This window comes from Spea bombifrons, chromosome 3 (assembly GCF_027358695.1).
Source record: "Spea bombifrons isolate aSpeBom1 chromosome 3, aSpeBom1.2.pri, whole genome shotgun sequence".
Lineage (NCBI taxonomy): Eukaryota > Metazoa > Chordata > Amphibia > Anura > Pelobatidae > Spea > Spea bombifrons.
In genome coordinates, this window is record NC_071089.1 from 3404357 (window position 1) to 3431467 (window position 27111).

Consider the following 27111-nt stretch of genomic DNA (forward strand, 5'->3'; position numbering starts at 1 on the left):
CACAATTATTTTTTTTTATTATTAAAAACACGGAAAACGGAAGACGGTGGATTTAGGTCAATATGCAAAATATATAGAAAAGGGAAAAATTCTCTTCTACCGTTTTTTTTCCATAGGTGTTGGGGCGTCCCTGTAACCGCGGCGCTCCTGTCGTTGATTGAGTCGTTCGCCTCGCGCCCCGAGGAGGGGAATAAATCATTTTTTTTTTACATGTAAATATCTCATTTTTATAAGTTTCCGCCTACAAATCGAGCAGCACAGTGTGAGATGAATCACCTAAAAAAAAGAAAATGACCCAATCCCCCCCAAATACTTAAAAATAATAATAAAATATAAAACGTTATTCTCCTTTAGCGTTCTACGCGTAATGTTTGGGATTTGCGTAAAAAGTTCTGCTTTAACGAGCAAAAGACAAAAAAAAGTTCAAAGTCCCGGTTTTGTGCGTTTTCGTAGTAACGGCCGTCGTGTTGCTGGTTGATGCCGAGTCGCCATGGAGCGGCCAGTAACGTCCGTGGAACGTATTAAAGGTGCGGTTCCACTGTTTGCTGATAAACGCGCAGATCTCTCAATTTAAGACATTTCTGTTTTTCTGTAATTTGTCCTGAAAATCACTTCCTACGGGAACTATTAAATCTGCAAAGAAACCAATGGGCGGGATCATCTAACTCCACCCATTGCACAGAAACGCGCTCGTGATTAGTAAGAATGGAGCTCCTCTGAGCAACGTAACCTGCAGGCCGGGGCTCGGTTGCTAAGCAGCACTTGTAAGTTATTTACCCGCTAACGCTGGTGTTATGGGCCCGGGATTCTCTTTACATGACTTATCTAGTGATGGGGGATGAGGCACCCTCAGCGGAACAGCACCTTTAAACTTTAGAACTGAAGGACCCTCAAGGGGTTAACTTTGATTCTGTGGAAAGAGCCGACCTGATCAGGTAAACGGCACAACGGATGCAAATTCCTAGCGATTACCGGTCGTAAGTAACCAAAAGTGGGACGGGAAGCCTAAGTCTGACGTCAGACGCTGCGGAGAAGGAGCTTCTTCAAGACGAGGCTCAGAATTTGTGTATTAAAAGGGAATACAAAACGTTGGAAAAACCCAAATATACGAGAATTACAAACTATTTTGTACAAAAATCCCCAAAAATACATCTGTGATAAACAAAGACAAAGCGATATCTGAATTTTCTCAGATAAACCTAAATCTTTGGATTCCGCGGTTCCTGCGCGATCCGATCCTACGGAGGGTTCAGCCGGCGGAGCGCACGAAGTCCCCCCTCTGACCCCCGGTTTTGCTCTGGAGCTTCACCTCTTCGATGGTGATGTCATGCGTGACCGCTTTGCACATGTCGTACACGGTGAGAGCCGCCACGCTCGCGGCCGTCAGCGCTTCCATTTCCACGCCGGTCTGGGCGCTCGTGCGGCACGTGGCGGTGATGAGCACGGCGAAGCGAGAGCGCTCCAGCGTCAGAGAGACGTCCACGTGGGTGAGCGAGATGCCGTGGCACAGGGGGATGAGACGGCCGGTGAGTTTGGCGCCCTGGATGCCCGCTATCTGCGCCACGGTGAGAACGTCGCCCTTCTTCATTTGGTTAGAGCGCACCAGTTCGAAGACCTCCGGACCCAGCCGAACCACGGCAGTGGCCACGGCCGTCCGAGGCGTCTCAGGCTTCATCCCGACGTCGACCATGGCGACCTTTCCTTCCGCGTCGACGTGCGTCAGGCGCGCGGAGTCTCTGCGCGTGTCGGAATTCTGCACTTCAGTTACATCGTTAGAGTTCTCGTCGGTAAAACGGCTTTCCGCCTCGTTATTCGGAGACTTCTGGCCGGTAAGGCACGCCGGAGCGGGGGAGGGACGGCGATCGCTGGAGTAACAACGCCACTGAAGCACCGGGGTGGGAAATTTGTGGCTTTGAAAACACTGCGAAAAGTATGGTTTTCCACTAAAAACACTCCGGAGAGAACGAACCGAGTCGGCGTTAAATACGGCCTTGGGCTTGGAGGCAACACCAGCAACGGCTCGCGGGACACCCCGAGGGGCTCTGGAGGGTCTTAGAGGATGTGCTGAAAAATAAAACGAACATGAGAAGGGGGTTATTAATGAGCGATTACAGCGAAATTATGGCAAAAAAAATGTAAAAAATAAAGATAAAAAAGTAAGAAAATACACATTTTTCTCCCTGACCTGGAATGACGACGAATCACAAGCCAAGAAGGGGAAGGAGGAAGAAGCGCTGCTTAAAGGGGCACTCCGTCCATCATTTACTTTAATGCATAGGAGCGCTCGGTGGTCCCTTTAAATTTTTGCATAGACTAGGTTATTGTCCCCTTCCCGACCCAGGGCGTACTATTACGTCCTCGGAAACGAGCCCTAGGGGACGGAAGACGTAACCAAACTCCCTACGGCCCCGCCCGCACTCAGGGGATCAGTCATTCCATACGTTACGTCCTCCTCACAGGATTACCATTAAAGAGTTAACAGCACGGGGCAGAAACAGGAGAAGGAGAACTCAGATTGTGGAGGATGAACACATTTACACACAAAAAAATATGAAAGAAACAAAACCAATAACGTCACGTACGTACGGCTTCGGTCACCCACCAATCAGGATCATCGGTCGATTCTTCATCTGGGAGATGTTAAACATACCTGGGAATGAGATCGGAGAGCCGGGTCAGTAACCGGTTAACACATCGCATGGATAAAGTCACATGGTACACTGAGAGCTGCCTCCCCATTGGAGAGTAGATTAACCCCATACCGGCATGCTGTTTTTTCTTCCGTCCAACGGCGGCCCCGATGATCTGCACCAGCTGCTCTTCGCTCGCGTTGGAGCGCAGCCAGTCTCTCAGGGACACCTCAGAGTTCCCGAAAAGGCACACCTGGAAACCCAAAAATAACCAAAAAAAGACAATTTATGGCAAAAAAAAAAATCAAATATTAAAAAATAAAATTCAAGAATTCTATAATCATGTAACATTTTGCCTGACAACATTTTTGCCGGGAACATGTAATTATCATGTGACACAAAAGCAGGCAGTGATTGGCCGATTCCACAGAAAATCTTCCTAAATGTTTCTGTTATTACATTGCGAGCCGCAAAGCGCCAAGTAGATCTGGCGACTTTAAATAAATCTGCATAGAACGCAAACCCTGTTTGTTTCCACGCGGATCACGTTCTGTTCCGGCGACCGGCAGGGCCGTTAACCCCACCCCCCGCGGTTCCACGCTCCAGCTCGGACTCACCTTGAGGTTCCCGTCCGCTGTGATCCGCAGCCTGTTGCAGGACCCGCAGAAGTGCTCGGACATGGAGGTGATGAAGCCCACCTGCCCCTGGGAATGCGGCACCTTGTAAGCCTGAAACACAGACCAAGGACCCGGATCCCCGGTGAGTCGCGGCAGACGAGCCGAGGACGCGATCAGCGCTGATCACGCGCGTTTCCCTCATTAACTAAACGGCGCGCCGTACCTTGGACGTGCTGGACGTCTCGGCTGGGAGCTTCTCCAGGTCCGGCCACCTCTGCCGGATGGAGTCCAGCATCTCCTGGTAACTCACCATCTTCTTAAAGTTCCATTTATTGCCTCGAAGAAACACAAGACGAAGGAAAATAAGCCCCGAGCAGAGGGGGCGCCGAAGCCACGCCCATCACTCAGAAGCCACGCCCATCATCCGCCCTTTAATCATGGCGGATTCTGCAGGCCCCCATTATGGAGACCCCCCCCCCAGATATCTGCCATACGTGTACCTCTCCAGTGCGGGGGAGGGCAGATCTAATGAGACCCCCCCCGCCCCGTGCGCCAAAAGCCACCCCTCGCTGTGTAAGATATCCTACCATCGAAGGGCATGTACTCGATGAATCGCACCTCCAGCGGCTGCTTCTCGGTGAGCGCCACAAAATCCAGCAACTCGTCCTCGTTCAGCCCCCTCATCACCACGCAGTTAACCTGCGGAAAGCCAGAGTTTCATAAACACAAAAAAAACAAATATTCCTGTTTTCTCCCCAGTTGTAGTTTTTCCCCCCGTAATATAAAGTTTTCAGGCAGCTGCATATCAGCCGTTTGTATGATTCTCACTCTGTTATCTGACCCCCGATCTACTAAACCCCCCCTTATCATACTGCCTGTGGGGAACAATAGAACGGCTCAGTCTTAATCACCCAACCCGTCACTCTGACTAGCAAAAGCCTTTGGATATCCCGCCTCCAGGCCGGGTCTCTGTAACAGATACTCAAGTAAGCGCCTGAACGTGCGTTTAGACATTGGAACGGTGCAGGAGTACCGGCGCGCGCACAGAGCACCGGCAGCTGCCGCCTAAAGAAAAAGATGCTGTCGGGGGAGAGTCCGGCTGGCGTCAGGACGAAGACCTCAGGACGTACTAATACATCCCAAGACCGTGTGTCTCTCTGCGCGACCTGGTGCCGTGTGATTGGATAACGCAATCTCAACGTGTAAGCGGACTCACCTTCACCGGGTTATACCCCAACTCGATGGCTTTACTGATTCCTTCCATGACTTTATGGAAACCTAAAAATAAACAGGAAGGACCCGGTCAGACGAAATCCCCATCACCTGTGGGCATGCAGGGCTCACATCTCCCGAGTCCCGCTCCAGTTATTAAACAGGTGACAAGCATTTATATATAAAATATTAAAAGCCAATCACATTCATCCTATTGCAGTGGCAGGCGATTGGCTCTAATAACGGTCGTTATGGAAACCATGACTGGTCAGGAGGGAGAGAGATTCTGAATGGAGTCGCCTGTATTCCACCTGTGATAAAGCAGGGAGAAGAGCACCAATCAGGATGCTCCGATATCATTAAATCAGAGAACATGAAGGAGTCGGCGGGACTGTGTGACCCCAGAATCTGCCCATTTACCCCGAGACCCCGAGACTGCGGTAAAAACCCTGACCTTTCCCAAAGTTGCCCAAATTTATTAGTCTGCAAACTATTCGAACTTCGTGAAAACATAAAATTTTCAATCTATTATTTTACATCCAGACGCCGTTAATATCCGACCGCCCCGTCCTATCCGCTGACCCCCGACCTCTGCCTCCGGCTGCAGCTTCTGCCCCAGAGCGGGGTAAATGTCAGCGGTTTGTTACACATCTCCGAGACATTCGAACGGAACGCCGAAGGGGGGCATTGTGACCGCGGCCCCCGCTACACGTCCGACCGAGGGAGGGGGACATTGTGACCGCGGCACCGGCGTGGAGATGTTTATCTGCCCCGGCGTTATCTAATGGTTTGCAGCATTAGTTCAGCGGCTGCCCCAGGGCGAGGGGGCGATACGGGGCCCGGAGGAGCGATAACATCAGCTCAGAACCCACAACTCTTTCCATGAGATACACGCGGGGTCTGCGCATGCTCTTAAAGGGCCAGCCACGAAGAATTATATATAATTATATATATATATACACATACGGTCTGCAGGATTATTCCTCCCCCTTATGTCCTCTCGCCCCCTTGTTGCAAGCAGCCTTTGCATGGGTTGGGGAAGGAGATCGGAGAGAAACTTCTGGCTCTGTCTGGATTAAAGGACTGAGATCGGTCGCAGAGATCTATAATATATTTATTACATGGGGGATATCAGACCCCCCCTACAAGCAGGATTCCTCCATGCGCACGGGACGCTCTGCCCCCTCCCGACTTACTTTACACGCAGTACACGTGTTGGGCTGAAAATCACGCGTGATGATATACTCACCGCCGGTCAGCGGGCTCAGTGAATGCCCCAGGGGAGGTGGTCCAACAAGACCCCGCATGCGCAGAAAGCACTCCCAGTGAGCTCTATGGGGTCGCTGCCCAGCCTGCGAGCGGCTGCTTTAAGCGCAGATCCGAAATCTGCGACACTCGGCTCGGCATCAATCTAAAAAACCTCAAAGCTCTCTGGCGGAACGAATATAATCGGAATAACTGCGGGCCCCGAAAAAATACAAATAAACCAATTATCATTTTCCGCTCCGTCTGAGCGTAGAATAAAAATAGTTGGGGGGGGTATTTGGTGGGATTTAACGTTCCAACAGCAGCTTCACAGAGACAGGAATAGAGCAGCCGCGGTGTCTCAGCGCCCCCTGGTGGACTGAGTGGTAATTCAAAGGGTTAATAAATGAATGTTATATATATTACATTACTGACCGAACCCATGATTAACCCTCTTTACACCCATACCCAATCTACGGATTATTACCGATCACCGGTCTCTATGACGACATAGAACGACCTGCACACCCCTCATAGCAGCCCAGAAATAATCTGACGTTTAAGGACGCCGGACGTATTTTTATGCCGACCGTATATCAGAGTTTGTTTTCTGCATGCATTCTCTTCTGTCTCATTTTCTATCTCTTGGATGCATTTTAGGAACCAGGAAGTGTTATACAGGAAGTGTACTTAAGTACACTTCCTGTATACACTCAGCCCTCCATCTATAATCAGGCAGCGGCAGAAGATCGCAGGCATACTAGCCGATCACTGATGTTCATCTAGCTTTAACACATTCTGTCCCTTTAAATATTGCGACCGCCTTCCAAATCATTAAATAATAATAATAATAAAATAAATAATAATAAAATAAATAATAATATAATAAATAATAATGATGATGTAAGCGGCCGGAAGGTCTCCTCTAAGGGCCGTTGAAGCGAACGCACCTCTCCGGCGTGCGATGAACTCGTACTTGGCCGGCACCAGCGTGTCGAGGCTGACGTTGAGCACGTCGAGGCCGGCGTCTTTCAGTCTGGGGAGCAGCCGGCTCAGATTTATTCCGTTCGTCGTTAACGCGATCGTTTTCAGTCCTTCCAGCTTCCGGAGCTCAGCTACAGGAGGAGAGAAAGCGGTTACAGAGCGGGGGGGGGGGGGACATCACCGATAAACATTCACGCAAAAACGACCAAAGCTTGCCAGATATGAATAAAATAACCCAGAACCTGCCGGCAGATCGGCCCCATCCGGCCCCAGTCCAGTCGCCCGTTTCTCCTGCTGTAACGACTCAAACCTTAATCAGTCGTTGGTCTCGTCTTAGATTCAGGAGCCGTATGTCTACCCCATGCATGTTTGATACCCTCACTGTATTAACCTCTACCACCCCTGCTGGGAGGCGGTTCCGTTTATCTACCACCCTCTCAGTAAAAGGGGGGGTTCTCTTACACCTAAAAGACTTCACGCGGGAGATATACCGGCAGCTCACCTATGATGTCCACCACGTCGGGGCGGATGAGCGGCTCTCCGCCGGTTAGCCGGATTTTGTCCACCCCCTCCTGGACGAACAGCCTGGCCAGGGCGAGGATCTCCGAGGCGGTGAGAAGCTCGGCCTTCGGCGTCAGTTTGACTCCTTCCTCCGGCATACAATACTGACCTGGGGGGGCACAACGACATCAGGACATCGCAACGCGGCCCCGTACAATCCCCCCCCCCGGCTCTGCACGGCCCCCCACGGCCCTTCCCATTAGCACTCACATCTCAGGTTGCATTTCTCAGTGAGGGAGATCCGGAGGTAGTTGTGCCGCCGGCCAAAGCTGTCGGTAAGGAAGGCAGAGAAAGGCACCGGGTGCTCCTTGATGAACCTCTTTCTCTCTGCGCTGGACAGGCCCTGAGAAGACAAAACAATCAATAAACTTCCATTATTATTATTATTTTATTTTTTAAAACAAGTTTTGGTGCCCAGCTCAGCTTATTCCTCCCCACCGGCCGGCTCGTCCATCGTTGACCAAGCTTTATTCATAAACGCTGTAACGTGCGGCGGTGGGAAGTCCGTCTGCCATTGCTTTTCGCCATGTGCGGCATACCGCGGTACACTTCCTGTCTCGGTGGAGGCAGCTGGGGGAGGAGTTTCGTGAGAAGGAAGTCCTGGGTTTTTTTTACCTCGCCTGCGCCGATCTCCACGCAGGAAAATGCATTGCAGTCCGTGCCACGTGAACTCAAACATGCAATTTACATGAAAACAGGGCTGCATGTAAATGATTATTATTTAGAGCGACCGACGCCGGCGACGACCTCGCAGCGATTACTCCAAGGGGCTCGCGTGCTGCAACGTGCGGCTGCCTGAAAACATAATATTACGAGGCAAAAAATCTACAACATGATAAAAACTGTTAAAAATGTATCTTTTATCTGATCCTGAGAAGAATTTGGTCGGAGATCGTTTTTTTTTTTAAATGGGGTAATTTAGAGAAATTTACAATAAAAGCCAAATAAGTCAGATGAACGAAGTGCTTTTGTGGGTTACAATGTAACTTTTTAACTATAATTCTGGATGCTCATAAGGGGTTAAATGACTACACACTATAACCAGATCGAAAAAGCATTCTCATATTGGCATCTATGGGTCTTCTGCTTTTTTGTAGACTACAACTCCCATAATCCTCAATCTGCCTGAAGTGTTGCAGTCCAAAAAAGCATATTTTATTTTTCTTTTCAGCATTTCCTGTCATGAATCCCCCCCCCCCCCCCCCCGGGTGACTGACCCTGATCAGCAACTCAACAGCAGGGGAGAGATAATTCAATGGGGAGGAATAACCCAGGAGTGATGGGAGCGATAAAGGGCCATTGGAACCCAGGAGTGATGGGAGTGATAAAGGGCCATTGGAAGACAGGAGTGATGGGAGTGATAAAGGGCCATTGGAAGACAGGAGTGATGGGAGTGATAAAGGGCCATTGGAACACAGGAGTGATGGGAGTGATTAAGGGCCATTGGAACACAGGAGTGATGGGAGTGATAAAGGGCCATTGGGACACAGGAGTGATGGGAGTGATTAAGGGCCATTGGAACACAGGAGTGATGGGAGTGATAAAGGGCCATTGGGACACAGGAGTGATGGGAGTGATAAAGGGCCATTGGAACACAGGAGTGATGGGAGTGATAAAGGGTCATTGGAACACAGGAGTGATGGGAGTGATAAAGGGCCGTTGGAACACAGGAGTGATGGGAGTGATAAAGGGCCATTGGAACACAGGGGTGATGGGAGTGATAAACGGCCCCTGTACGCCTTAAAAAAAAAAATCAGCCTTTTCCAGTTACAAAAGTAATTTCCATTAACCCCGTCTGCGCTGGATTTCTGTTTCATGTTATTTTAAAGGCCAGAACGTGACCCCAAATGTTTCACTGAACGTCACTAAAATGGTTATATTTAGACTTTACCGGATCTCTGTGAAAGCGAATAATATGGAGTATATAACACCCCATCGTAGCCACGCGTTTATTATTTGAATAATTTAACATGTGCACTGCCAGTTAGGTGCATGTGCGGTGGCAAGCACTAGAGTATTCATGCTGGCCGAGGACGGCAATCTCTGGGACATACATTCTGCCGTCCGGTTTGGCCCGACGGGTCATCTGATTTTCTTCCAAAAACAAGGACATTTCTAAGTGACCCCAAACTTTTGGGTGGGGGCTGTAATATATATAAAATACACAGATATACAGGAAGGTTCTCTCTATCACTGCGCGTTGGCGGAGTTGGCGGCCGAGTTACCGCGTCACACCTTCTGACCAACTAGAGATTTCCTACAGATATATTTTTTTATTATGTGCAATAATCCATTTTACAGGAATTAATCTCCTCCGAAATCCCAGCCTAATCCAGCGTTTTCTGGGTGTATTACACACCGCATCTGGCTCTCTGAATAGATGGCAGCCGCGCCGGCATGAGCTGCGATTTAAATATCCAGAGCTCGGTTAAATGGGAGTTATCCCTCCCCACGCATACTAAGCACATGGCGTTTTATTTTAGTATTAAAGGGACAGTTCGGGGTCCCCGCCAGCCCCCTTAACAGTGAATGCATGCAATGCCCTGGCGGTGGTGCGGGTGTCACAGCGCCCCCTATGCCACACACAGCCATATCACACTCAGCCATCCCAACTGCAGCCCATGCGCCAACCAATCACAGTGTAGGTGAACTTGGACCTTTGCTGCAGAGATTAGCAGGTAGGACGCAGCATCATATCCCTCGTGTAATACCGCGAGCGGCCACCGGGGGGGCACGGAGTGCAAGCCTCCAGACAATTATTTCACGGCCAGCGACGGGGCAACAAAATAATAAAAAATACCTTAATATTTAACATTCTGAGCACAGAACCCAACGGCAGATCGGCCCCCGGCGGCCCCCGTCTAGTCGCCCGTTTCTCCTGCTGTAACGACTCAAACCTTAATCAGTCGTTGGTCTCGTCTTGGATTCAGGAGCCGTATGTCTATCCCATGCATGTTTAATCCCCTCACTGTATTACCCTCTACCACTTCTGCTGGGAGGCTGTTCCGCTTATCTGCTAACCTCTCAGTAAAGTAAAAACTTTACATCTGAACCCAAGAGTTTGATCGGTCAACACGGTGGGAAATAAAACGATCCACGTTTTAAAGCAAATGTAAAGATGGCCGCGATTATGGAGCTTTCGACTCGTTAACCAGGCAAGTACTGGTGGTATGGGGGGGGGGACTGGGGCGACTTATGCCTGGAATCCCATAAAACAAATGATATATTTCACAATCTGGGGAAAAATAACTTTTTTTTCCAGCTTGGCCGCTTTATCTGTAACCCGCAGGCCGCGCCGTGACAGAGAGGTTTACCCGCCGCTGGTTACTCTGTAACAGAAAAACAAACTTCCACTCCAAAGGTCTCTCTCTCTCGCTCTCTGCGTCCATCCGTCCGTCCGTCCCGCTGCTGCGTGTCCCGACCGCTGGAAACTCATAAAAAAAAAAACAAAAAAAAAACACCGTTTCCAGCAGCGCGACGATTGATTCCGCCACGGCGTCTTATGACCTCAGCGAGCGCATCACAAGGTCTCGGGATGTTCTCGCTTCACAATTATCACCGGCCTTTTAAAAATTACTCATAGAAATAGAATTCCGATTAAAAATATATAATAATCAGACAGCGAATGGCCGCTTTATGCCACGGAAAATATTGGGCTTTTACCTGCACAGGTAGCGCAGACAGGAAAATAATAACTGTAGCGGAGTCTAAAGCATGACTCGGTTACATGAAAGGGTTAAAAGCCCACCTATAAACTAGGGACTGCATCAAAAAATTGGGGTTTCTGCCTCCCCGAGCTTTACAAAGGCTGCCTGAACCAATCAACAATCAGCAACTTCACAACAGGGGAGGAATAACTCAATGGGGAGGAATAATCCTGCAGATCCTGAGAACCGGCAGTAAGGGGGGCTCCGATACACCCCGTTTATTACACGGGGTTATTTAAGATATATATATATGATAAATACCGCTCCGGGGGCCCCGTCAGCCGCGAGAACGAACACGCAGTGTACTTTGCTGGTGGAAAGATGCAGAAATTACCCCTCCCCACCCCCGCTGGAGGCAGATTAAGCCTGAATTACAAGATCGGCTCTCGTATCAGGGAACGTTGTGGCTTCTGATTAAAAATTAAATTGGGTCCCAGGTCGAGGCATAAAACTATCCCCCCCCCGACTCCAGAGGCCGCGATCTGCGAGCCGCCTTGGGGTGCTGGGAGTTGCTGTATACCCCAATGCAGGAGATACATTAATATTGACGCGGCGTCCTGCAGGGCAATCGGCGCATAAGGGGTTAATTAGAGCACTACACCTGACCAGGGTGTGAGTTGTGGCGGGGGCTCGATCCACTAAACAGTGAAAATGTAATCCCAACCAATTACACGGGGTCCAGCCGACGGGACACGGCGCACGGTTCAATGTCTCCCCACTCTATTAGCCTCTACCACTTCTGCTGGGAGGCCGTTCCACTTATCTACCGCCCTCTCAGTAAAGTACAGGACAGCTGCTGATTCTCCGCGGCTGATACTCCGACCCGCGGGAGAGAATGCGCTGCAGTCAGGCGTGTCGGGGTTAACGGCCGCGCTTTCAGCAGCTAAAGAAGTCCTTTTAATCAATAAACTGATCTGAATGTCATTTTAACAAAAAAAAAAGTAAATTCCAATATTTCCATCAAACAGACGTTAAAAAAATGTATTTTAATTTTATTTTTGCTATTTGTGACGCGCTTTCTGCCTCCCCGACCGACGCGTTTTATCTCAGACTCTAAAAGACTTCATTCTGCGCACCGCGGGTTACAGAACAGTAACTACAGCAACAGCCCGAGTGACACGGAGCCTCTGGCCATCCACTTGGGTTCTGGGTGTTAGATAAGTGGAGCAGCCTCCCAGCAGAAGTGGTAGAGGGTAACGCAGCGAGGGGATTAAACATGCGCGGGATAGACATACGGCTCCTGAATCTAAGACGAGACCAACGACTGATTAAGGTTTGAGTCGTTACAGCAGGAGAAACTGGCGACTAGTCGGGGGCCGGATGGGGGCCGATCTGCCGGCGGGGTCTGGGTTTCAAAAATTGATTAACAACATAATATATTGCGTAATAATAATAATAATATAAATATTAATAATAAATAATATAATTAAAGGTCCTGCGTTATTTTCATGATCTGGAAACCTCAGAGTTAAATTGCCGGTGAAGGCGGTATTCACACCGTGACGGTATGCGGCTCACACGGCAGCAATCCGGCGGGACCGGTTACCGGGGGTCTGACAGCTAGAACACCCTACACAGGGACACTGTCCTGGGGTTTGGGAGGCAGTCCTAGGATTTGGGGGGCAAGAGCTGGGGTATGGGGGGTGGCCTCAGTTAGTGGGTCAAAGGGGCAGCCCCGGGGTATGAGGAGTTAATGCCCCCTTACCTGCACGGCCGGGGCCCCGGAGACGCAGCTCCTGCTGAATGTGCCCCGGGAGGGCCTCCCCTGCAGCAGCCTCCCCAGCACGGCTCCGCGTACCGCCATGTTCGGGGCCACACGCAGTCCGCACTGCCCTCCGCTCCGGACTGTCAGAGTGTCAGCGCGGCCGTCAGGAGGGCAACCAATCGGAGACCTCGCCCGCTCCCCGCGCGGGGCATCCCGGGAGCTGTAGTTCTGCCAAGTGAGTGTTTACCCCCGAGTCACGTGCGGAGTGTTTGGGGCTGTAACCCCCCCTCCCCAACTAATGACAAGGTAAAGGCAGGGCATCTGCCAACTGCCCCGGGGCTCGGGGCGCAGTCCCTAGATTTTCCACTGTTGTTCTGGTATTAACCCCTTAATATCCCATTAAATGTGATTTTATGTGCAAAACAACTCATCAAAACAACCTCTTGCGCAATAAGATTTTTTTTTTTTACCCAACACATGAGGTTTATCACGTGATTCTGCTGAAAGTGATACGTTACCCGTTAAAGGGACTGGTTACAGCCGCAGGCCGCCATGCCAAGCAAATGCTGGCGTGATGTTCTGTGCGGCCGCGCATACCCAGCCGCCAGCCCCGCTTACATCATGTCAGCCGCCGGCCTTAAAGTGCCAGAGCGCCCGCTCATCGCCAGCCCAGCACTAGTCATAAAGGAATATAATTTGCATTCTTTTTAAATGCTTAAAAATATAACACCTTACAGAGAAGCTGCAGCTCCCCGACTCCCACCCACATTACCAGCCCCGCCCATTGACCTCATTAGGCTACCCGCAGAGGGAGGGCCCCGAGGTGTCCGTAATAGAGAACCAGCTCCGCCCATCACGCGGGAGAAAAACCACAACCCTCCGGAAAACTCTCCACTTGGTGAATAAACCCCTTGGTCACCGCATCACGACATCTCTTTACAACACTGCAAATAAGAAGCGAAAGGCTGCGATTAACCCATCGATGGCTGTTTTCATTTTGGATATTCATCAACGCGCTAGTAAACATATAATTTACACAACGGTGTCATAAACACGGTAACCGCTCTCCTGCGGCTCAGAGGAGATATGTGCAGAACCGGAGCGGACAACCATAAAGGACACAAAAATAACCAAGTAATTATATAAAATAAAGTTAGTGAAACAGAGTCATTTAGGTTGAAAAAGATCCAAGTTTATCGCATTCCCCCCTTGCTGTAAACACTTTTATACGATTTCCAATTGTGCCTCAAAAAGAGGTAAAAAGTCCTTCCTGACCCCAAAACAGCCTCTGATTTCTCACCAAATCAACACTCTAACTAATCCCGTCCTTATAACCCGTTATATCCTGTATATTCCTCATATTATATATTATATACTCTCCCCCCGTATAACTAATCCCGTCCTTATAACCCGTTATATCCATGTATATTCCTCATATTATATATTATATACTCTCCGGCCGTATAACAAACCCCGTCCTTATAACCCGTTATATCCTGTATATTCCTCATATTATATATTATATACTCTCCGGCCGTATAACAAACCCCGTCCTTATAACCCGTTATATCGCTGTATATTCCTCATATTATATATTATATACTCTCCCCCCGTATAACTAATCCCGTCCTTATAACCCGTTATATCCTGTATATTCCTCATATTATATATTATATACTCTCCCCCGGATAACTAATCCTGTCCTTATAACCCGTTATATCCCTGTATATTCCTCATAATATATATTATATACTCTCCGGCCGTATAACTAATCCCGTCCTTATAACCCGTTATATCCTGTATATTCCTCATATTATATATTATATACTCTCCCCCCGTATAACTAATCCCGTCCTTATAACCCGTTATATCCTGTATATTCCTCATATTATATATTATATACTCTCCGGCCGTATAACAAACCCCGTCCTTATAACCCGTTATATCGCTGTATATTCCTCATATTATATATTATATACTCTCCCCCCGTATAACTAATCCCGTCCTTATAACCCGTTATATCTTGTATATTCCTCATATTATATATTATATACTCTCCGGCCGTATAACTAATCCCGTCCTTATAACCCGTTATACCCTGTATATTCCTCATATTATATATTTTATACTCTCCGGCCGTATAACTAATCCCGTCCTTATAACCCGTTATATCCCTGTATATTCCTCATATTATATATTATATACTCTCCCCCGTATAACTAATCCCATCCTTATAACCCGTTATATCCCTGTATATTCCTCATATTATATATTATATACTCTCCCCCCGTATAACTAATCCCGTCCTTATAACCCGTTATATCCTGTATATTCCTCATATTATATATTATATACTCTCCGGCCGTATAACTAATCCCATCCTTATAACCAGTTATATCCTGTATATTCCTCATATTATATATTATATACTCTCCGGCCGTATAACTAATCCCGTCCTTATAACCCGTTATATCCCTGTATATTCCTCATATTATATATTATATACTCTCCCCCGTATAACTAATCCCGTCCTTATAACCCGTTATATCCTGTATATTCCTCATATTATATATTATATACTCTCCCCCCGTATAACTAATCCCGTCCTTATAACCAGTTATATCCCTGTATATTCCTCATATTATATATTATATACTCTCCCGCTGTATAACTAATCCCGTCCTTATAACCCGTTATATCCCTGTATATTCCTCATATTATATATTATATACTCTCCCCCCCGTATAACTAATCCTGTCCTTATAACCCGTTATATCCCTGTATATTCCTCATATTATATATTATATACTCTCCGGCCGTATAACTAATCCTGTCCTTATAACCCGTTATATCCTGTATATTCCTCATATTATATATTATATACTCTCCGGCCGTATAACTAATCCCGTCCTTATAACCCGTTATATCCCTGTATATTCCTCATATTATATATTATATACTCTCCCCCCCGTATAACTAATCCTGTCCTTATAACCCGTTATATCCCTGTATATTCCTCATATTATATATTATATACTCTCCGGCCGTATAACTAATCCTGTCCTTATAACCCGTTATATCCTGTATATTCCTCATATTATATATTATATACTCTCCCGCCGTATAACTAATCCCGTCCTTATAACCCGTTATACCCTGTATATTCCTCATATTATATATTATATACTCTCCGGCCGTATAACTAATCCCGTCCTTATAACCCGTTATATCCTGTATATTCCTCATATTATATATTATATACTCTCCGGCCGTATAACTAATCCCGTCCTTATAACCCGTTATATCCCTGTATATTCCTCATATTATATATTATACACTCTCCGGCCGTATAACTAATCCCGTCCTTATAACCCGTTATATCCTGTATATTCCTCATATTATATATTATATACTCTCCGGCCGTATAACTAATCCCGTCCTTATAACCCGTTATATCCCTGTATATTCCTCATATTATATATTATATACTCCCCGGCCGTATAACTAATCCCGTCCTTATAACCCGTTATATCCCTGTATATTCCTCATATTATATATTATATACTCTCCCCCGTATAACTAATCCTGTCCTTATAACCCGTTATATCCTGTATATTCCTCATATTATATATTATATACTCTCCGGCCGTATAACTAATCCCGTCCTTATAACCCGTTATATCCTGTATATTCCTCATATTATATATTATATACTCTCCTCCCCGTATAACTAATCCCGTCCTTATAACCCGTTATATCCTGTATATTCCTCATATTATTTATTATATACTCTCCGGCCGTATAACTAATCCCGTCCTTATAACCCGTTATATCCTGTATATTCCTCATATTATATATTATATACTCTCCGGCCGTATAACTAATCCCGTCCTTATAACCCGTTATATACATGTATATTCCTCATATTATATATTATATACTCTCCCCCCCGTATAACTAATCCCGTCCTTATAACCCGTTATATCCTGTATATTCCTCATATTATATATTATATACTCTCCCCCCGTATAACTAATCCCGTCCTTATAACCCGTTATATCCCTGTATATTCCTCATATTATATATTATATACTCTCCGGCCGTATAACTAATCCCGTCCTTATAACCCGTTATATCCTGTATATTCCTCATATTATATATTATATACTCTCCGGCCGTATAACTAATCCCGTCCTTATAACCCGTTATATCCTGTATATTCCTCATATTATATATTAATATATATGACTGCTCTTGTTGTTTAATTGGAGAAATGAATGTTATTTGAATGATAATGTATTTGAGACGGGACTAATATGTTTTCCGGAGACACGGCACACGCGTCGGGTTATAAGAGAAAATGATGAATATGTTAGATCTGTTTCTAGGGGGTCATACAGACCCCATCCTCACCTTCCAGACAGAGGCAGTTCTAGCAAAGTACGTTAAGCAAAAAGCATATAATATCTGTTTTTATATAATTATTTACATTATAATCTTAACCATCTTTCTAATAAATGCCTGTGTATGATCTAATTCATTCTCCCCTCCTGCCCGGGGTATTATTTGTTTGTCAGGGGGTATTTCAGCCCCTGCTGTAATTTGAGAGGCTTCTCCCAGCTCACAGGAGACCCACGTGCAGGCGGAGACACTTCCTGCTTGTCGCTGGCTGATGACGTATGAGCCGTGCACTGTCGCACATTAACCCTTCCCCAGCCCGCTGTGCGGTGGTTTTTACATGCTGGGCAGAGGTTCTGGGGGTCGGAATGTGGCAAATAAGTGTAAGGAGGGTACTGAGCGGCGTGAGGGGGCAAATATCAGGGTGTGCGGGGCAGGAATGCTTCGGGGGTGCAGGGAGGCTGCAAGTGCAAGGGCAGCGCTTTGTGAATATCCCAGGGGCACCAGGGGGCAATGACACCCAGGATGGGGCAGGTGGTGCAACCTTGGCTGATAATGCCCCCACAGTGCCCACCCAGCTCCCTGGTTTTGGGGGCAGAATGATAGGAAGAAGGTCCCTGTCACCCCTGGACAGGGTCAGCCAATTGGTGTCCCCTGAGTTTGTCTCGCAGGAGGTCATGGACTTGAGGAATGGCCCCCATGAGTGGAATTGCCCCCAGGACCCCCGTCCCCTGGCACCCCCATCCAGTCAGAGGGAGGACTGCGATGTTCAGCCTCCAGCGGGGGAGGAAGGTGTCCCTCCGGACCCCCAGGGTGAGCCCTTTAAACCTGGAGATCTTATCATTGCCGAGTTCAAGAGAAGACATTACACAGAATTCAAGAACATGGTCCTCCTGACGGAGTCCGGCAAGCTGTTAAGTAACTGGGGCGCCGTCCCCCACGCGGACATCGTGGGCAAGCTGCCCGGCCAGCGATTCAGGACTTCCGCAGGGGTGGAGTTCCTTATCAGAAGACCTTCCCTAGAGGAATATATTTTATTGATGAAGAGGGGACCCACCATCTCCTACCCAAAGGTCAGAGGTGGGCAGCGGATTGTTCACGGTGGAGAAGGTCGCTCGGCGGATCGGTGAATGTCGTCGAGGGGGCAAATGTCACCCGAATGAATTTCCATCTTTTCTTTCCTCTATTTTCCCTTGTTTCTCTTTTCTCCTCCCTTTCCTCACTTCATTTTTTCCCTCTCTCTAATTTTCTCTTGGATGTATAAGAGAGGAGATGGGATAGAAAGGAAGTTTTACTTTCCTGAGAGGGGGGGTAGATACGTGGAGCCGCCTCCCAGCAGAAGTGGTAGAGGGTAATACAGGGAGGGTATTAAACATGCATGGGATAGACATACGGCTCCTGAATCTAAGACGAGACCAACGACTGATTAAGTCAAGCAGATGGATTCTTTTCTCCTTTCTCATTCTTCTCTCCTGTCTTTTTGCCTTTTCTTTATTATCTCTTCTGTCCACTAAATTTTAGGTGTCGCTGGTAAAGCCGGGAAACTGCCCGGTCAGCGCGAGCGTTAACTTGGTCTATGAACGCGGAGTCACTTTTTACTGCTCGTCGTAACGCTCCCTGTGCAGGCGATTAAAGCTGCCGTTCATCCGGTCTGCTGAATTTAACACTTTTGTAACTAAATCCAGCGTTAGAAATCTCATTCTAACACGTCTGCTCATTCCCTTCCCAGAAGCAACCCCTTAATTATGTAATCCTTTCATAATTCTTCCGGGAATGATTGTCATGTAACACAATAGCAGGTATTGAATCCTAGACGCACTAGCATTCCAACGGTATACATTATCGGGGCTTTTAGGGCAGTAGAACCCTGCGATCCCCTCCTACCCAGCAAACATTCTGACCTCCTAGAAAAGAGGGGCATCAGGGGGGGGAGAGAGGGGCATCAGGGGAGGAGAGGGGGGATAAAGTAAGCCGGGAAGCACCGGCCCTCGTATGGAGAGTATGCGTTGTGGTCGGATGTTTGATGTCAGATGTTTGATGGTCCCCGCAGGATATCGCAGCGATGCTCCTGATGATGGATGTCGGCTCGGGGGATGTTGTGTTGGAAGCCGGCTCGGGGTCCGGAGGAATGAGTCTGTTCCTATCGCGGGCAGGTAAACGGCTTCTGTTACGTTATGTAAAACGATGTTAAAATCGAGCCTAAAAGGGACGTTCCGGTCATTATATCTATTTTAATGCATATGATAAACGCGTTGCCGTGGTGATCCGCTGTATTTTAGGAAAGTTACAGAATTGTTGTTGCTGCCGCTTGGCGCCGTCCCCCGTTTGCTCCGTAATTTTTTACCAATTTTCTTCTTTCCGCTCACGATTTGCGGGGCTCGCTTTCGTGTATCGTGCAGTGGGGCCGGAGGGCCGGGTCTATAGCTTCGAGGTGCGCGCGGACCACCACAAAGTGGCAAAGAAGAATTTCCTGCGCTGGAGGACGGCGTGGGAACGACGCGGCAGACGGCCCTGGCCGGACAACGTCCGCTTCATCAACAAGGACATAGCGGACGCTTCTCCGGAACTGGAATCCGTGACGTTTGACGCGGTGAGTTACCCGGCTCCGCAAATAATAATAATAATAATAATAATAATACTAAGCCGCTCACCTCACTGGGGTCTATTCACTAAGGTGAGTGCGGACCCCCTGACTTCACTAAATTCTGAGCTTCCGCTTCTGTCCTGTAGGTGGCTTTGGACATGCTGAACCCCCAGGTGGCGTTACCCACCCTGCTGCCCCACCTGAAGCAGGGCGCTGTCTGCGCTGTATATTTAGCAAAGTAAGTAAGAAATATAGAAACAGAACATGCTGGCAGATCGGCCCCCGTCTCTCCTGCTGTAAAGACTCAAACCTTAATCGGTCGTCGGTCTCGTCTTAGATTCAGGAGCCGTATGCCTATCCCATGCATGTTTAATACCCTCACTGTATTACCATCTACCACTTCTGCTGGGAGGCTGCTCCACTTATCTGCCACCCTCTCAGTAAAGTGAAACAAAGATAAAAACCATAAAGATGAGCAAAGCTAGAGGAGCAGTCTGATCTTTGTAGTTGATTGGCACAGAGTGTTGGGGGGCTGCGGGAAGGTTTCCCCTCTGTGAGTAAAGTCTTGCATCTGTCGCAGCATCACGCAGGTCATCGATCTCCTGGAGGGGATTCGCTCGTGTCGGCTGCCCATGGTGTGCGAGAAGATATCGGAGGTCTCGCTGAAGGACTGGCTGGTAGCCCCCTCTGTGCGGAAGGACGGCTCTCCGTCCCAACGAGTGGACCCTGAGTGCAGTGTAGAGCCTCAGCAGTCGGAACGAGCTGAGGATGATGAGAGTGACGGCGATGGTATGCTGTTGCATTGAAAATGCCGTATTTACACCTTTTTACCTTGTTTTAATTATTATTTTTTAACGATACTGTTTTTTTGGTGCTCCTCGTTAATGTCACTCTGCGAGGGGATTGGACGGATTGCTGCCTCGGCCTCCAAATCTTATCCCCAGCAGCCCCCCTCACACTGAGTGCAGACGCAGCAAACATTTGGGGGTTAATTCGTATTAAGAAGATTATCTGGAACTTTCTTTTTAAAAGGACGTTTCCAGCCGTAACATAAATGCAGAAGAGTTTAACAATCGATTAGTCTTTTAACCCCTTCAGGATGGAGCTGTTTATTATTTTTTGCATCCTTCCTCACAATCGATTGCTTTCTACTCTCATTCAACCCCGCCATGTGCCCGGCGCCTTAGACTACAATAGTCATTTACAACATTAACCCCGTCTGCGCTGGATTTCTGATCCGTTTCATGTTGTTTTAAGGGACAGAATTTGCACAGATAAATGCAGCTGGTTTTTTGGATTGTGGCCTACAGTGGAGCTAATGGCTGGCGACGTCCTTCTCCCTCTCTCTCTCCCTCTCTCTCAATATACAAAAACCCAAAACCTTAAAAAAACAAAACGCCTTAAAATTATTCAACTACCTTCGTTTCACTGCCCCCTCCCCCCCGGTCATATGTATTTTTTTTGTGTCTCCCGCACCCCGTAGATTGTCAGCTTGCGGGATCCCCTTTACTTTGTGCATTGGTTTGTCTGTCACGCTATATATATTGTAAATGTAAACTGTTTGTGCCGCACCAGGTAAAACGCGCATGTATACGCACCATTATGCACGTTTTGTGTTTCATATGATATCTGTCATTTTTATCATTTTTGTGATCTTTCCCCTTTATAATTTACAGACGGAGCTAAACCTTTACAGACCGAGCCTCATCCTGCAGAGAGAGTTAAGCCTTTCGGACAAGTCCCTTATATTGCGCGGCCGATGCCATGGCTGCCCGGTCACACAGGTAAAATAATAACAATAAGTTTCAAACAACAAACAGAACAAAAACAGATCCCAAATCTAGTAAAATAAATAAATAAATAAAAGTATTACTAGATACTTACCTTTTGCATCTGTAGGCATTTATAGCATTAAATATAGGAACAGAATTTGCCGGCAGATCGGCCCCATCCGGCCCCCGTCTATTCTCCCATTTCTCCTGCTGTAAAGACTCAAACCTTAATCAGTCGTTGGTCTCGTCTTAGATTCAGGAGCCGTATGTCTATCCCATGCATGTTTAAATCCCCTCGCTGTATAAGCCACTACCACTTCTGCTGGGAGGCTGTTCCATTAACTTACCGCCTGCCACTTTACAAATTATATGAAAGGTGATAAAAAAAACTATCCCCTTCTTAAAAGTGCGTGCATTTTTGCGTTAATTTTTATTATTGTAATAAATCTTTATCTTTTTGCAGCCGTATATCAGCGCAGCCCACAAATAATCTCATTCCTGTTTTTATTTTATTTTTCAGCTTTTCTTGTGCAGCTGAGGAAGTTTAAACCAGCCGGTAAACGCAGCCAAGCAGAGGATCCGAGTTAGACCCTCTCCGCTTACAAATAAATGGTTCCGTGTACATACAGCTTTCTCCGTTTTACAACATATGTGGTTATTTTTTATTCTGTACATTGATTTAATAACTTAATATAATAAATACATGTTCTGGTATAACGTGGAACTCACTGGATAACGTTTTAGTAACTGGAAGTTCTCGAGCTTTTATCCTCGGCCGGGCGGCAGAGCTACTCCTCGTTGCTCGTGAACCACTCCATGGACTTGTCAAGGAACGCGAGGCATTTTCTGCTATCTACGCGGAAATAAAGTGAAGTTAATAACTCAATTATAACTCATGCATTATATTCATAGACTTCCTAAAGGATCATATTAAACATAAAACACTCGGAGGACACGTAAAGGGGAATCGCGGCCGTAGCGACAGCCTATTGTGAAGTTGCTGGCTGTTTCTGATTGGTTCAGGCAGCCTTTGTAAGGATGGGAAGGAAAAGGGAAAGAACTTCAGGACAGGAAATTGATCAGATAATGCTGGTTCTGCCACAGCCTGCCACCCATCTCAGCTCAGGCGAAGAAGTCACCAAAACGGTTCTACTGATTGACAGTCGCTTCCCGGTGTATCTGAAGGACAGCTCGGTAGTCTAATAGCGCATCAAACAGAGACAATGAAATAATCCCGTATCTGTACTTCTCATCAATCTACGATATTATCCATCCATACCTTGCAAATAGTTGGAATGCGGGGTATCAATCACCATGTTTTCCTTGGACGGTTCTGGGGAATCTTGTGGCGCTTTGGTCAGTACCGTGGTACAGGATGAAGAGGACGAGGAGCTGGATAACCCCAGGCCGATGCTTCTCCCTCTCTTACCGCACACAGAACAGTCCTGTGGCGTCGCTGAAGGGCCGCGAGGGAAACAGGTTTCTTTAAAGTAATTCCTCACCGCGCCGCTGTGACGCTCGGAGCGCTGCCGCTGCCAGATGTAATGCGCGGGCGCGATCGCCATAACCTGCAATGTACAACGTATTCTCCTTTTATCACGAACATCACCAACAATGCTGGGGAGTGCTAGCGATGCGGAAGAAACGTCACTGAAACGTCTCACGCTTCTAAAGCTCAAAGATAACTTTAAGAACTCTCCCAACATTAATTATACATCAGACAGGGCCAGATCTTCCTGCAGTAGAAGCTGCCCAGGTCGGCCCGGGCGTGGAAATGTTTTATCTCACCTCGGCTTCAGTAAAGCGTCCGGTTTCTTACACTAATTGTGAATACGAAAGGTTATTACAAACATACGGACCGCACTGACCTCCTCGCAGCAACGCCTGCTGACTACGGCACGATAGTTTATTCTGGACCACAACTTGTCTCGTAATATCAGAAAATCTGGGAATAGTTTCTTCCAGTTTTTCCCTAAAGCCCACGGAAAGATTTCATATTTGGCTTCTTCTTCATCTTCCTCCACTGTGTTTGCCAAATATCTACAAAACATGATTTCTATTGCTGATTAAAAAGATAAAATACATTAAATTCGATACAAATAAAGTAGAACCACAACATTTCCTCAAAGAGATGCAGAATATTGCAATAAGATTATCTCTGCAGTTTTAGGTAGAAATCGTTGCACGTCAGGGTGTTGCGTGGCGTCCAGGCAAGGACCGTGTTATATCACGCATGTTCCAACTTCCACACAGACCCCAGGCAGGGAACACGCACATACATGCTCCATGACTATACAACTTATCATCTGACACAAGCAATTAAAACGTATCGGATACTCACAAAGCAACAAAGAAATTATTCCTTGTGTGTTCCCCTAGAGTGAATCCGGCTCTCTTGAAGTAAACGAAGGTCATCGCCAGTAGATACTGCGCAGACATGGAAAAAGTGCATTTAATCATTTAACCTGCGACTCTCCATTTAATCAATAAGCCTCATAATCAGTAATAATAAAGGCGTACGGTTACAGGGCACGAGGCGACACACCGGGGCAGAATAATTAAACTGAGAACACTTTCTACGCCCTCCTTCCCTTTCACCTCCCAATAGATTGTAAGCTCACAAGAGCAGGACCCTCTTCCCCTTCTGTACCGGAAGGACGCGCGTTAATCTTATTGGCAATTTTGTAGATCTTCAACTTTACTGTTAATTTTCAGTCCCGGGTGCTTCTCGTGACAGTAAATGAACCTGTGGTGGGAGACATGCCTTCCAAAATAATGCTGCTGATGAGGGGTCTACCCTGAACAATCTTTACTCATTCCATTTGTGATAATATCTGTAGCTTGGCGTTCTTCTACGGGGGTTAAAAGGACCAGACTGGCGTCATTCACCCGCCGGGCGGTAGAAACGGCTGGGTTGGTTTTGGCCGCAGCATTTTGGGTTATGTTGGGAAGCGGAGGAGCCGCACCAACCGTACAGAGCGAGGCTGCCGTTCACTTGGAGATCACGAGGATTTATTTATTTTTTTATTGCTGCTGTTTTAGGAAAATAAATACGTTTCACATGGAGCCGAACCGGCTTCGTCTTTTTATTTATTCTAGAAGCTGGTGGTTCCTACAGATTCCCGACCAACACCTTGAGCTCTAAGGGAGTTCTACAGATAATAGAAATTACCTTGTCTGCTATTTTACAACAACAATCCATCCACAGAAAATCTTGGATCAGGTCGTCATCTGCAGTCAAAATAATAATAATAATAATAATATTATAATAATAATAAATAAAATAATATTATAATAATAGTAATAAATAACAATGATTGCTTTGTGGGACTGAACCACTAAAGCAAAGGCTTCTGAATATGAATTTGAGCAGCAATGTAATTATTTATTTATTTTGAATGTCTACAAAACATTAGCAGCAATCATATGTATTCAGGTTCATTTTATGGCTGGAGGGTCCCTTTAATATATAATCCATATTTTATCCTACCTACCGAAGAGCTTAAAAAAAGCTGTCATCTCCTTGCGCTGTATAATAAGACATGGCCCTTTCACCCATTTAAGGACGCTGCTGCCGTGCCCATTTCTTTCGCACAGGGTTTGATTTTCTCGAAGGACCGGCCGCTTTAAGTTAAACCTCTTCGGCATCGATCTGGATCCATTCTTCACAGTAACTGAGCTCTGCATCTTGCAGCAGTTCTGGTCGTGCCTCATGGTGCGGCTGGTGATAGCCTACAAGAGTAAAAGGGAACCTGAATGTTTATACAATCCTGCGTACACAACGTAGCGTGCGATCATCACGGCCGTAACAATCTACACACCGCGAACGGCGTTCCCCCTCAAAAAAGCCAGCACTAAATTTTATGCGTTTATTATTAAAATTGTGAACGTTTTAGTTGGGTTGGGAGTGTTCTGCTAAGCTGTTAAAATTCACAATTTGTAAAGTTAAAGAGGTCAAAAAGGATTCAAAAGTTTGGGGTTTTCATGGAAAACGAGGACATTTCTGGCTGTAACATAATTGCAAAAGGGTTTTCTAACCATCAATTAGCCTTAAACTTGGATCAGTGAACACAACGTGCCATTGGAACACAGGAGTGATGGGAGTGATAAAGGGTCATTGGAACACAGGAGTGATGGGAGTGATAAAGGGCCATTGGAACACAGGAGTGATGGGAGTGATAAAGGGCCATTGGGACACAGGAGTGATGGGAGTGATAAAGGGCCATTGGAACACAGGAGTGATGGGAGTGATAAAGGGCCATTGGAACACAGGAGTGATGGGAGTGATAAAGGGCCATTGGGACACAGGAGTGATGGGAGTGATAAAGGGCCATTGGAACACAGGAATGATGGGAGTGATAAAGGGCCATTGGAACACAGGAGTGATGGGAGTGATAAAGGGCCATTGGGACACAGGAGTGATGGGAGTGATAAAGGGCCATTGGAACACAGGAGTGATGGGAGTGATAAAGGGCCATTGGAACACAGGAGTGATGGGAGTGATAAAGGGCCATTGGAACACAGGAGTGATGGGAGTGATAAAGGGCCATTGGAACACAGGAGTGATGGGAGTGATAAAGGGCCATTGGGACACAGGAGTGATGGGAGTGATAAAGGGCCATTGGAACACAGGAATGATGGGAGTGATAAAGGGCCATTGGAACACAGGAGTGATGGGAGTGATAAAGGCCTCTGTACACCTAAAGAGATTCCATTAAAAATCAGCCGATTCCAGCTACAATAGTCATTTACAACATTAACCCCGTCTGCGCTGGATTTCTGATTTGTTTCATGTTATTTTAATGGACAAAATGTGCTTTTCTGAGTGACCCCAAACTTTTGAACGGTCGTGAGCCAGCCTTCAGGAAGTGACATCACATCCGTTTCTTGCATGCTGGATCACTTTGCATGGAGGAAAATGGACACAGGCAAGCTGTTTGGGGACAAAGATGGCACAGGCAGGGTTTTTGGGGGCTAAGATGGCAGAGAAGCTGTTTGGGGACACATTGCTTATTGAAGTTGGGGGGGGGCTCAGGGCAATTTTTCCACTGGGGCCCTGTGGTTTCTAGTTACCCCCTGCACATGAAAATACTCACTTTGGTTTCTCATTATAGCCGATGCTGCCCCGTGACATGCATTGATTTATATCTTACATGGGGGTTATAGTGGTGGGAGAGGAGTCGTGGGGGGGGTTTACCGGTGTATCTGCAGATATAAATGGGATATAGGACTGGGGTTACTGGGTGGTTGACTTTAAACTGGAAACCATTTATAGCAACAAAACATAGATCGAGCCCCACTGGGGTACTTATGGGAGTTCCTGCCTTAAGGCTCCTGCCATGGGGGGGGGGGCTTCAGCTGCCATACAGCTGCGAGACCACCAATTGGGAATAAATGTGATCCTGAGATTGGGGCAAACTGGGAGCAGCTCTTTTTTTGGGGGGGGGGAATGCAATTCTGTAAATACAAAGAAAAGCAGCACCTTATTGGGTATTTTAGGAGGAGAAGGCGGCCATGGACTGACCTGGTGACATGTAAAGCTTTATATGCTTCAGAGACCTCATAGGTCTCTTTTTTATTTGGAATTCTTCTGACTGATTTCACTTAGGGAAGAGACGTCTGAGGTCCTGAAAGATCATGTAAAACGTTATATCTTATTATTTTTTTAATGGCACATGAAGACAATGGGCTGTCCA

General features: G+C 46.9%; 3 protein-coding genes across 6 annotated transcripts; 1 reads left to right on the plus strand and 2 right to left on the minus strand.

Annotated features, from left to right (window-relative positions):
* Window positions 1–718: 718 nt before the first annotated feature.
* On the minus strand, window positions 719–12821 carry MOCS1 (molybdenum cofactor synthesis 1). Of its 4 annotated transcripts, none has more exons than XM_053459377.1 (11): window positions 12662–12819; window positions 7460–7592; window positions 7191–7358; window positions 6655–6819; window positions 4464–4525; window positions 3835–3946; window positions 3471–3583; window positions 3248–3358; window positions 2763–2883; window positions 2603–2650; window positions 719–2064 (listed from the first exon to the last, which is right to left on the minus strand). In XM_053459377.1, exons 1-11 carry the CDS (start codon window positions 12758–12760, stop codon window positions 1250–1252), a joined length of 1947 nt encoding a protein of 648 aa, XP_053315352.1. In that variant the 5' UTR covers window positions 12761–12819; the 3' UTR covers window positions 719–1249. The 4 variants fall into 4 exon arrangements, with proteins under 4 accessions (XP_053315352.1, XP_053315353.1, XP_053315354.1 ...); XM_053459379.1 differs by having other exon boundaries at window positions 1923–2064; window positions 2587–2650; window positions 12662–12820; XM_053459381.1 differs by having other exon boundaries at window positions 1925–2064; window positions 2583–2650; window positions 12662–12821.
* A 4628-nt stretch (window positions 12822–17449) lies between these two features.
* TRMT61B (tRNA methyltransferase 61B) lies at window positions 17450–22139 on the plus strand. The gene is made up of 7 exons (XM_053459483.1): window positions 17450–18132; window positions 19110–19212; window positions 19459–19649; window positions 19790–19881; window positions 20224–20432; window positions 21320–21427; window positions 21936–22139. The coding sequence occupies exons 1-7, from the start codon at window positions 17659–17661 to the stop codon at window positions 22001–22003; spliced, it is 1245 nt and encodes a 414-aa protein (XP_053315458.1). The 5' UTR covers window positions 17450–17658; the 3' UTR covers window positions 22004–22139.
* A 9-nt stretch (window positions 22140–22148) lies between these two features.
* Window positions 22149–25129, minus strand: SPDYA (speedy/RINGO cell cycle regulator family member A). The gene is made up of 6 exons (XM_053459484.1): window positions 24910–25129; window positions 24588–24646; window positions 23757–23842; window positions 23284–23455; window positions 22695–22983; window positions 22149–22268 (listed from the first exon to the last, which is right to left on the minus strand). Exons 1-6 carry the CDS (start codon window positions 25127–25129, stop codon window positions 22204–22206), a joined length of 891 nt encoding a protein of 296 aa, XP_053315459.1. The 3' UTR covers window positions 22149–22203.
* Window positions 25130–27111: the final 1982 nt, after the last annotated feature.

Excerpts from the sequence above, each read along its gene's own strand:
- MOCS1 (XM_053459377.1), bottom strand. The coding sequence starts at position 12,760 with ATGGCGGTACGCGGAGCCGTGCTGGGGAGGCTGCTGCAGGGGAGGCCC. Across the intron at positions 7,359-7,459 it reads TGAGAAATGCAACCTGAGAT|GTCAGTATTGTATGCCGGAG; the intron begins GTGAGTGCTAAT and ends GTGCCCCCCCAG. Across the intron at positions 2,884-3,247 it reads CAGCGGACGGGAACCTCAAG|GTGTGCCTTTTCGGGAACTC; the intron begins GTGAGTCCGAGC and ends TTGGGTTTCCAG.
- SPDYA (XM_053459484.1), bottom strand. The coding sequence starts at position 25,129 with ATGAGGCACGACCAGAACTGCTGCAAGATGCAGAGCTCAGTTACTGTG. Across the intron at positions 23,456-23,756 it reads AATAATTTCTTTGTTGCTTT|ATATTTGGCAAACACAGTGG; the intron begins GTGAGTATCCGA and ends CATGTTTTGTAG. Across the intron at positions 22,269-22,694 it reads GCATTCCAACTATTTGCAAG|ATAGCAGAAAATGCCTCGCG; the intron begins GTATGGATGGAT and ends ATTTCCGCGTAG.
- TRMT61B (XM_053459483.1), top strand. The coding sequence starts at position 17,659 with ATGATAGGAAGAAGGTCCCTGTCACCCCTGGACAGGGTCAGCCAATTG. Across the intron at positions 19,650-19,789 it reads AATCCGTGACGTTTGACGCG|GTGGCTTTGGACATGCTGAA; the intron begins GTGAGTTACCCG and ends TCTGTCCTGTAG. Across the intron at positions 20,433-21,319 it reads TGATGAGAGTGACGGCGATG|ACGGAGCTAAACCTTTACAG; the intron begins GTATGCTGTTGC and ends TATAATTTACAG.